This window comes from Monopterus albus, unplaced genomic scaffold (genome assembly GCF_001952655.1).
Source record: "Monopterus albus unplaced genomic scaffold, M_albus_1.0 scaffold335.1, whole genome shotgun sequence".
Classification (NCBI taxonomy): Eukaryota; Metazoa; Chordata; class Actinopteri; order Synbranchiformes; family Synbranchidae; genus Monopterus; species Monopterus albus.
In genome coordinates this window covers 538,342-550,245 of record NW_018128215.1, presented here as the reverse complement: position 1 = coordinate 550,245, position 11,904 = coordinate 538,342, and the positions used below count along the sequence as shown (strand labels likewise).

Genomic DNA, 11,904 nt, shown 5'->3' with positions numbered 1-11,904 from the left:
TCTCTCCCTCTCCACCTCACCACTGTGGTCCTCGGTGGTGTCTGCCTCGTGGATCTGGTTATCGAACCACATGTGGGCCACGGTCATGCGGTTCTGGGTCAGCGTGCCCGTCTTGTCAGAGCAGATGGTGGAGGTAGAGCCGAGAGTCTCTACGGCCTCTAGGTTCTTTACCAGACAGTTCTTCTTGGCCATTCGCTTGGCAGTGAGAGTCAGACACACCTGAGAGGATGGGGGGGGGGTTGCAAAAAGGATAGGGGAGGAGAGGACAGTGGACTGTTAGTTAGCAAGGGGAGAGAGGATGTGTGAGCTCTGGTGTCTGTGCATGTGAAACCTTATAGCACACGTGTGTGTTAATGCTAGTGAATGTGTGCATGGCTGTTAACAGCAGGTGCACAGGGACAAGAATAGGATGAATACATATATTCCACATGTTAGACATTCTCAAATAGCAACAAATGCAGCACATAGACACACAACTAAAGATACCAGTCACTGGAAGTTAATTTGTTTTTTGTGACCAGTGAAACGTCGACTGATGGCATTTCAAATGCCATCTGGCATCTACCTCAGCTCACACTTTGTTTATTGTTGTGGAAAAAGTTAGATGCATGTCAACATCTGAGCAACTTCAGCATTCAGTGTGCACCTGCTTTACTGTGATCTGCAGCATCTTCAGACCTACAGCTAACAGTAAACAATGCCAGTGAGCTAGCAGGCTAAATATCAGGGTTAACAGTGTGTCAGTGTGTAATGTGAAGGCAGCCGCTCAAGATAAAAACCATGAAATATTAACATGCAGTTCTACAGAGCTTCGGAGCCTCTTTTGGTCACCATTTTGGTTTTCAGGCCTGCAAACTCTGGTGTCTCCGGCAGCCACTGAAAACACTAGCTCATTAACTCAGTGTAAGCTGCTTCACCAGCACCAAACAGTGGACAAAGTTCGGAAATCTGCAAGCTGTTGCTAGTAGTTAGCAAGCATCTATCTTCATACACCTCGATGGAGAGCAAAACAAAGCTAAAAATAAAATGAAAAAAATGAAGGAACACTGAACAGAACTCTGCGTTGTGCTCTGTGCCTGCTGGATGTGTAAGCAGGACATTGCCAACTTATTTGCCCTGCCTTTACAAGGTGGTAATATGTCAGCTGTTATATTTTCAGCTTGTTCCTGTGTCCTCATATGGCTCCACAAACATTTAATACAGCTTTAAATAAGTACAACAAATCGCATGTGTTTAATGTGGCTACAGTCAGAAAGGTCTATGCTTGATGCACATGCTATTATACAGTATAAATACAACCAAACGCTCCCCGGCTACAACATATGCTAAACCAGACCAATCACCTCCATTTTTCCACAACTCAGAATTATGACTTGTTTTAGTTTATTTAGAAGAATTTCACTTTCAAAATAAAAATCTAATTAAATAATAATCTAATAAATTAATAATGAAAATAGAAAGAACAACAGTTACCATTTGCAACACAAACACTGTTTAATTGTTTTGTTTGTTTGTGTAAAGCAGCTAATTTATGAATTTTCCCCATGGTTGTAGTCACTTCCTATTCCCATGCTCATGTTATGATCTGTCCTTGCTACAAGGAGAACTTGTTTATTCTAAAAATGAACCTTGTTTTCTTGCAGCAAAAACAAGAAGAGGGTGTGTGGAGACATAAAATCAGTACAAACTTAAAACAATGAGCTTTTCTCATAAAAGAGAGAAAACACCCCTGTACATACTCACAGTGACAGTAGCCAGCAGTCCCTCAGGCACATTAGCCACAATAATGCCAATGAGGAAGATGACAGCCTCCAGCCAGGTGTATCCCAGGATGATTGACAGGATGAAGAAGCTCATGCCCAGGAAGACGGCCACGCCTGTGATGATGTGGATGAAGTGCTCGATCTCAACGCTGATGGGCGTGCGGCGGACCTCCAGCTCAGATGCCAGAGTGGCAATGCGCCCCATTACTGTGTGGTCACCGGTGGCTATCACAATACCACTGGCTACACCTGAGAGGGACGGATTGATTCGCTGTTAGTCTCTCTGGAAGCATCACCTTAATTAATATACAGTTTGAAAAACATAAGTAAATGTTAACTAAAGCTTTCTGAGTACATCATTCTGTCCTGAAAAGTAGTTTTTTTAAATCTGGACTACAAATCAGAAGGCAAACTGACTGATAACAGGGTGATCTGATGCCCTCACTGCATGCACGGAAAGTGTGTGTGTTTGTCAGAGTGATACGAAAAGAGACAAATGACTGTAAACAGTGTGGAGGACAGTGTAGAAGCTGAGTGCTGTGTTTTGTAACCAGGAGGGAGGGTTGATGGGGAGGTAATGGCTGAACGAAGAGCAGTGATGGATGGAGGTGAATTACAGGTGTTGGCCAGTGATTGATGGTCAGGTGGACCAAGCAGATCCTGGGCAGAGTGAGTGAGGAGAGATTCTGAACAGTACAAACAATGAACTCTCTATCTGTAGTTGTTACTAGGACTGTTTTCTCAGTGGAAAGAAGCTCCAGTAAAAACTGTTCAAAGGAGGAACCAGGACCTTGTTTGGGAAAAACATGCTGTTGATATTTTTATTATATTATTTCCACAACCCTGTGAGTATGACAAACAAAATTTTATTCACCTCTATTGCACTGAGGTGGGAGCATTCTCCGCGAGACCAGGATTCACCGGGACAAACTGAACCAAAAACCTGCTGCATGACTATATACTAGGATATAAAATGATTTACACCAAATGTTGGTATAGATGGACATTTTGTAAAAGACAGGATGCAGGATTTCTCAACTGTCTCCAAGGTAGAGAATGAACTTAATATTGGTTTTCCAAACTGAATGTATTGTAATTTGGTTTGCTTTAATGGAACCGCCAGTAGAATTCAGATGAAGATCTTGAACCAGATTGCAGATTCTAAAATGAAAAACCCTTTGAAATTTAATTTGATGTCTGATAACTGAAACACCCACTGGCTGGATCTCAAATGGAAACACTCAATAATGTTATAGTTACTGAGTTTTGAATGCATAAGGTCTGATAGAACACACTGATGGTGCAGAGGTAAAGTGAAACAACATTTATATCCAGATGGCTTAAAGAAAAAGAAGCTGAGAGGCAATAAGAGACAATGTTGGCCAGATGTGGCCTGCTGACCTTCGACACAATTGGTGGAAAAGAAACAGATGTTGCGAGTCTCTAGAGGATTGTCGTGCGTGTACTCTGGGCTGCGAGTCTGAGGCTCCGATTCTCCGGTCAGAGAGGAGTTGTCCACCTTCACAGAGAGAAGGAGACAGGAAGGGAGAAGAGTGTTATCTAGTGAGACTGAGGGACAGAAAGTGGAGGGAGTGACTGACAAGGTGGAAATGAAAGAAGCAGCACTTATCAAGAACAAGTGCAGCAGCGTAGCACTGCAGTTATGAGAAACTCATACTGAATGTTGAGTGGTCAACTTGAAAAGGTGACATTTTGGAGAAATATTCGCCCCAGGATAACTGTGTGTACAAGGTAAAAAGGAAGAAACAAATAGGAATGACAGTTAATAATAACAACTTAGTGGAAGACTAGAAAAATACCGTGTAACAGAATCTGGAGTATGGAGAGACCCCTGCTTATCAAAGTGAAACTAGACCCTCCAGGTCTGGAGGATTTTCACTGTGATGTTAATGCATTCGTTAGGCATGTGATTCTAAACTGATTTGTAACATACAACAACATATGAGCACTACAAAAAGCTTGTAACACAATAGGATCAAGATCTTGAGGTCTTGAGCTGCTTTTTACACGTCCACAGTGTCCACAGAGAGGACAGGAGAGATGAAGCTACAATGTCAAAGGCACATTTACCTCTTGTTTTAAGTCTGGACCAAGGAGTATCCAACAAACCCTGATGGGAGCGTATGTTAACCAACAAAACGCTATCAAAGAAACAATAAACAACAGAACCAGAGTCAGAGCTACTGTAATCCCACTGAGAGCTGCCCACGGCTGAGCCCAGCACCCCTCCGCTACCTTGCATCCGCTGGAGGAGGTCACTCGAAGGTCAGCTGGGATGCGGTCTCCCCCTTTGATCTCCACCAGATCTCCCTGCACCACAAGCTCAGCATTGATCTGCATCTTCTCCCCCTCCCGAATCACTGTGGCTTGCTGGCATGGGGGGAAAAAAGAAGAAGAAGAACAGAGGCAGAAGAAGGGAGAGGGAGTAAGAAGAGAGAGATAAAGAAAAAGAGGAGCCAGAGGGTGTAGACATGTGTGAAAGGCAGAGATAGAGAGAGGAAAAGGAAGAGAGAAAGAAATGTCAAGGAGGCAGAAGGATGCAGAAGAAGAAAGTGAAAAGAGACTAAACAGATTAAAGAATTAGCCGATTGCAGTGCTAGAGGTGGATAACATGAGGGAAGTTTTTATGCAAGCACACTCAAACTTGGCTCAAACACTTATTCTTCCTTTGTGCAGGCTTATTAAGTCCTCACTAAAGTAAATGTATAAGCCCTACTTGACCAAAGGTTTATTGATTCAGGAAACTCTGAGACTACACTAAACAAATCGACTTACCTGTGGCACCATTTTCTTGAAGGAGTCCATGATTCGGGAGCTCTTGGCCTCTTGGAAGTAGGAGAAACAGCCGGTGATGATCACCACAGCTGCCAGCACCACACCCAGATACAACTGAAATGGGAGCGAGGCCAAGCCACAGGGAGAAACAGTGTCATTATCGGCTTAGTTTGGTTCATGTAAGCCATGTTTAAGCATAAAAAACAGGGATTTACAGACCTCAAACTGGGTTTAAAACAGCAAAACAGTTAATGTACAGTGCAAGAGAAGAGGTAAGAGCAAGAAAACTCTGGGATGCTCTCAGTATTAGTAGGACATTTAAAAGGAAAAGTTGTTAGAGCTGAATTCTGGTGCACTATTCCTGTCATCTTGGATGGTTTGCTCAGTGTTAGTCCAAGTGAGCATCTGTTTCCCAAACCCAGAAAACCAAGAACTGAGACTTTGATCTGGGAGGCCACCAAGAAACACTTTCTGAGCTGGGGCCATACTTCGTAGACTTAGCGGTGTGTGAAGGAAAAGGGGGCATCTATTCTGGTGCTTTTTTTTTTTTTTTTTACTTTTCTTTACTTTTCAGTTCTAACAATAAAAAAACGCTGTTCTGAGTTCAGCTCTCACTGATGCAAACAAGACAGCAAGGCACTTTGGATAAAAGCATCTGCCAGCTGGGGAACTGTATGTCCTGGACTCTGAGAAAATAAAATTTCTAAATCCTAAGTTTGCTCTTTCAAAGGAGCTGTTTTTATTTGACGGCAACAGCAGAATGTTTTGCTCTTTTCACACTCAAATGACTTTTTTTTTTACCATAGCAGTGCAAAATCTTCTGAACCAGAAAATGCATCTGTATCCTATGAAAATCATTTATCAGTGTTTACAACATAAGGCGCCGGTTCAGCGTTCAATTTGCAGCTCCCTGCTTCGTCTCTGTGTGTCTTGCACAGTTACGTCTCAGCTCTTTTGCCTCTCCTCACTTTTGGAGCTACTTGTTTTTGTTCCCCAGCTGTACAGAGTTAGGAGCAACATCTGTCCAAGAAGGCGACAAGTATAAAGAAGTGAAAACATAAATGCTGCTTTTCCAGATTGCAAACATGAATTATAAAATATGTCTGTAAATGTTATAATTCCAGCAGCACTTTCAGAAAAACAATAAAGAAAGTTTTAATCCCACAACAGAGATATGTAAAGTCCTGTTAGGGTAGATTTTATGTTATGCAAAGACTCAAAGTGTCAAAGCTGCAGGCAGATGGAGCTTTGAAGCAGCTCAGCAGAGCATCCAGCTGCACATACACTGAATGTAGAGGTTAAATCACGAGGAGATTAAAGTTAGCACGTGTGTGAATGTGTGTGTGTGTGTGTGTAGCTACTGTACGTTTCTGTATATTATGCAAGGGTTTAATACTGTCTGGGGATGGAGAGCACTGAATGATGATTGCCTAATGACTCAGAGCCATAAAGTGCAGTATGGATGGCTGCTTGGCTCCACTTGCTCTGCAGTTGGTCTGAGTATCTGTGCTAATGCCAGGACCAATGCCAGTGTCAGAGGTGGTTCTTACGTCACACTTTCTGGGGGAGGGGGGGAAAGGATTCTGTGTCAGTGTGCACTTGTAACTCTATACATACGAGGACCAAACCCTGGTGCGTGAAAGCATCTATGATATACATTTTATGGTTTTTCTTTCTTTTCGATTTTGATGGGCTTCAGTTTCCTTCTTTACTCTATTTCCTTTAGCAAATGTTGGCTCTGGGTTGGGTCATGTGACCTGACTGTGCTGTCACTTTGCCATGTACTTTGAGAAAGGAGATTTAGATCTCATGAGGTAAACCTGGCTAAGTAAAGGTCATATAAAATAATACATCTCCCTACAAAAGAAGGTAAGGAAAGTCCACCAAAATGAAGGATTTTGACACTTCTGGTCTCAGGGACTATCTCAGAGTAACTAAGTACATTTACTCAAGTACCCTTCTAAAGTACAGCTGAGGTATCCGTACTTTACTTGAGCGTTGTCACGCTCTCTTACTTGATACTTTGACTTCACTACATTTCAGAGAAAAATATTGTACTTTGCACTATTATATTAGTTAATAGTTACTTTGCATAATGAGGTTTATACAACAAAATACAGTATAATCATATAATCATAAGATTATTATATCATATCCTTGGTGTAAAAGTCACAAGCTACCCAGCAGTAATTTAGATTATAAACATAATTAACATAATTAGCTCTGCCTTTAACAGTTATAACATTAAATGTGACGTACACATTAATACACCAAATATTTGAATTGAATAATATGATGTATATCAATGTAAAATGTGACATTTTGAATAATGAGTACTTTTACTTATTTTATGCTAATACTTTTGTAATTTTACTTAAGTAACATTTCGAATGCAGCACTTTTACTTGTAACAGAGTATTTTCCCACTGTGGTACTACTATTTTTCAGTAAACAATATTAGTACTTCTTCCACCACTGGACTAGATTTAGGAAACTGTTTCAGACACAAGTGTGTCTGTGGGTGTTTGCATGTGTAATAATGTGATATTACCATTTCTTGATTTTCAGTGGAATTATGGTAATGAATTACTGACAGATGGTACGATCACATTTTTATATCTTGATGACATTCAGCCAATATTACACAGGCTGCATTACACACTGTTAATGAGGGACAAGCTGGGCTTGAAATCTCCTCAGTGTAATAAATGGAATTTAGAAATGGGTACATATGCATACATATTATCATGCACAAGGATACAGACATTACGGAGAGAAGTGAAACGATCACCTTCACTGAATATAACTTAAAGATTTTACCCCTTAGCTACTAAGGTGAACAGTGCAAAACAATAAAAAAACTGAAATAAAATAACCATAGTGAAAAAGTAATTATAACATCACTATATAGCAAGACAGATTATTAAAAATCTGATTCCAATAACGTTCCTTCAGTAGAAAGGAGCTCAGGAGAATAACACATCTGGACAAACCTCTACATGACAATATCAAAGGAATAATCTATATAAAGCAGCCAGTCAGAGCAGTGGGCTCCTCTGGGAAGAGCTTTGGTCTTGTGGAACTGACTATGGCCCACTTCAGTAACTTAAATTGGTCATTTCAATCATAACTTTAATAAAAAGAAAAAATTTTGTGCACCTGAGGAATTCTGTCTAATGTCGGGCCGGACACTGGAACATAGCATATTGCATTTAAATATTTATAGATGATGATTTTATATGTGATTTTTTTTCACACGAATTAGCCATAAGTGGAAAGTAACTAAGTACATTTACTGAAGTATTGTACTTAAGTACAGTTCTGAGGTATCTATACTTTACTCAAGTATTTTCATTTTCTGCTACTTCATACTTAGACTTCGCTACATTTGACTCTACTTTTCACTCCACTACATTTACTGGATAACTTTAGCTACTAGTTACTTTCAGAATTAGATTAATTACACAAAATACAGTATAATCATAAGAGTTTAATGGGAAGTTCATTAACTAACCAGCTTCATCTTTACCAGCTGCAACATTAAAATGACAAAATCATCAATGCATCAGTAATTATAATCAAATAATACAATTGGATATACATTGATGTAAAATGTACCATTCCTACTAGTTACTTTCAGAATTAGATTAATTACACAAAATACAGTATAATCATAAGAGTTTAATGGGAAGTTCATTAACTAACCAGCTTCATCTTTACCAGCTGCAACATTAAAATGACAAAATCATCAATGCATCAGTAATTATAATCAAATAATACAATTGGATATACATTGATGTAAAATGTACCATTCTGCATAACAACTACTTCGATACTTTCAGTATATTTTGATGCTAATACTTTTCAGTTTAATGGGAAGTTCATTAACTAACCAGCTTCATCTTTACCAGCTGCAACATTAAAATGACAAAATCATCAATGCATCAGTAATTATAATCAAATAATACAATTGGATATACATTGATGTAAAATGTACCATTCTGCATAACAACTACTTCGATACTTTCAGTATATTTTGATGCTAATACTTTTCTACTTTTACTTAAGTAATATTTAGTATCTAGGACGTGTATTTTTACACTGTGGTATTAGTACTTTTACAAAATCATCAATGCATCAGTAATTATAATCAAATAATACAATTGGATATACATTGATGTAAAATGTACCATTCTGCATAACAACTACTTCGATACTTTCAGTATATTTTGATGCTAATACTTTTCTACTTTTACTTAAGTAATATTTAGTATCTAGGACGTGTATTTTTACACTGTGGTATTAGTACTTTTACTTAAGCAAACAATCTCATCACTTCCACAACTGACCATAGTGTAACATACACTGCATACTGATGGGGGATAATGTGGGGCGCCAAAGACAGACATGCAAAGAAAAGGCCCAAATTAAATTTATTTAACCAGTTACTGAAGATAATTTTATGTTAAAATTAGAAGCTGGTTTATACGTAAACCCTCGTTTGGCTGGACAGGATGTGTGTGTGTCGACTGTACCTGCATTGCTAGTGTCTCTGTCTGCCTACATCCATCCTTGTGTCTGTGACTAAAATAGGGCGCGTGTGTGTACATGTGCATGCACGTTTTGCATGCAGTTTCTTACGTTGTCATTGGTTGGCTCCTCCTCTGTGACCACCTGGATGGTGTAGGCCAGGAAGCAAAGGAGGGCACCGATCCAGAGCAGGATGGAGAAGCCACCGAACAGCTGACGACAGAACTTCACCCACTCCGGGATGGTGGGGGGAGGAGTCAGAGCATTTAAGCCATCCCTGGCCAGAACCTCGGCAGCTCTGGCCTTGGTGAGGCCCTGCAGGGAGAGCAATTTTTAGGAATGAATGTATTTCTGCTTGCTCTGGAAATCTTTTTACAATGGCCTCATTTTCACCATGGCTGAAAAAGGTAATTTTACTGCTACAGCAGAACATCAAGAATTCCTGCCTGGCCTATTTAACACCACCAGTTTAATAAAGTAGATGACTCTTCTCATCCAAGATGCTTGGCCGTAAAACTGTTGGATGCAACCTTATTGAACATTTTTCCTGATTTCATGCCTAATAGTGTCACGGTCTAATTTACATGAAATTTATGTAAATACCTGCTATAATTTGACCATATTGGAAAACACAAATTGGTTCTCTTTCAAGCTTTAGCAGGTGCTTGACATTTTAACAGCTTGTGTAATTTCCTGGGGACGCCAGCTTCCACTGTTATTAATGCTAATCTTAAAATGAAAAAAATTTGTTTCACTACACCTGCAATGTCAAACCTAAGGTAAGCAGCAAATACGGTTACAGCATGAGAACGTCTGTGGTGTGTTTGTACCTGCTTGTGGATGGGATTGTAACTGTGCATGTTTGTATGTGACTGAGGGGATTAAAGATGAGGAAGGCTCAGGGGGAGCTATGCATGCTGTGGTGGATCTACTTGACCAAAGTAATGCTGGGTCACAGTTTGGATGTGGCTTTCCAGTATAAGCCAGCAGATATTTAATCTCTATGGAGAATATACCAGCAAAGCTTTGTTATGTGTTTATGTGCATGTGCAAATGAGAGTGTCTGTGTCATTACCCGTCTGAGATCCACTCCATAGCGTTTTGCCAGATCTTCTAGAGTTATTCTGTGGTCATCCTGCAGGGATAAAATGTTCCTTTTTATTTGTGTGTCAGTGGAACATAAACAGTTAACAGAATCAGAGACATTTTAATTGGCTGGTAAAATGACTTGAAAGGAAATTTTTGAACTGGGACAGTATGGCCCCAGCTCTGAAGAGGAGCACAGTGATGGTCATATAGATTATAAGGGCAAAGTACTGATGTTTTGGCTTTATTTTCTCTGTCTGACTTGGATTCGGGGGCTTTATATTTACAGTATGATTCATTCCTCTTGAGAGAACATAGGTCAAAGAGTGATGTCCACTCCCCCTGCATCTCCAGGCTGTGCTGAACTAGAGGAAGGCAAACTGTGCAGCCGTAAAACTGTGGCCTCATAAAAATGTTAAGCTTGCTGCTGCAACCAGAACATCCACCCAAAACAGTCATTAAGAAGGTCTTGATGTCTTTGGAGTTTAGTTTGTTGGTTGGTGTTGCATTTGTATTTATTCCTGTGAATACAGCAGCTGGTCAAAAACCACCTCCAGATACTATGTTAGATTTTTTTGGTGATTAAGCCTTCAACGTGGTGTCAGTCCCAAAGAATGAAGGACTACTTTCTTTGCTCAGTGATACCAGGTGGAAAAATCCATCAATTTCCTCACCAGTGGTCAGCAATGAGCTACAGAATCAATTGCATACCCCAGTGTTCACGAAACTGTTTGCTAGTTAAGCATTATTTATATGGCCCTACACCCAGTATTGATCAGCCATTGTCTGGTGGTTGTCTAAAGGATTTCTGGGAAAAACTGTAGGAAATCACAGACTGAGGAAGCAGTACAAGGGGCAGACTGATAAAAGAAAAATACAATACTTAATCTCAAAACCACTCTTGAGGTGTTCACAGTATTCAGGGATTTCTTTTCTCTTTTAATCAGTAGCAACTTAATAATTGACTAGGGTTGCTTTATTAGAGATAATGTGAGTAGCAAAACTTAGGCCAGTTTTCACGGGCATCGCTTAGCTGCGTTTTGACTACGCCTCAAAGAGCTGCAGCTCTGTACAAGACAAAAACTCTGCACCACACTGCTGGTGGCCCACAAATAATTCAGTATCTTTGCGAGTACAAAGAAGAGCAGCCATGGTGGTAAACATACTGTAGGCGAGTACAGGCTGGTTCAGAGCTCATCTGTGGCTGACTACACCTAGCAGGTTGGATTGCCATTTTGTTTATGGGTCACAGTTTTCATTTATAGTCTTGTTAAATAACCCAGAGTTTTTGACGCAATATTATTTGGATATAATTTGGGAGCTGCAGCGGTGGAATCAATCACTGTGCAGAGTGAGTGTGGGTTGGAGCAGTGACAGCTTGTTTTTCTTACCAAGGACACCTCCTTCTTTAGCTCATCCAAGTTCCTGTCCTTCTTCGTCCTCTTTGCTCCATTCTCTGCACCCCACTGGGGGAAAAGAGAGATTACCTTAAATCAGTCCCTATCATTCCAAACCGCCACTGAGAATAAGCAGGAGAACTCACAGGCTTGTAGCACATTGTGCCTACAGCCATTTACATTCATAGCCATGTATTACAAACATCAGTGTGAGCACAATGGGCTTTGTGTATGCTGGTTCATTTCAATCTCCTGGCACTATTGACAAACTATTCACTGAATATGGAGGAGAAAATATTTTTCCCTCATGGTGCAAGTTCCTCATTTGTGCG

General features: G+C 40.2%; 1 protein-coding gene across 1 annotated transcript in view; it reads right to left on the bottom strand.

The window, feature by feature from the left end:
- Positions 1–11,904, bottom strand: part of atp1a2a (ATPase Na+/K+ transporting subunit alpha 2a) — a 34,310-nt gene that overhangs the window by 21,687 nt on the left and 719 nt on the right. The window contains exons 2-9 of the mRNA XM_020624693.1: positions 11,567–11,641; positions 10,165–10,224; positions 9,201–9,404; positions 4,560–4,673; positions 4,020–4,154; positions 3,165–3,282; positions 1,744–2,012; positions 21–219 (exon numbers count right to left, since the gene is read on the bottom strand). Coding sequence (XP_020480349.1) covers positions 21–219; positions 1,744–2,012; positions 3,165–3,282; positions 4,020–4,154; positions 4,560–4,673; positions 9,201–9,404; positions 10,165–10,224; positions 11,567–11,641 — 1,174 coding nt within the window. The remainder of the gene's footprint in view (positions 1–20; positions 220–1,743; positions 2,013–3,164; positions 3,283–4,019; positions 4,155–4,559; positions 4,674–9,200; positions 9,405–10,164; positions 10,225–11,566; positions 11,642–11,904) is intronic.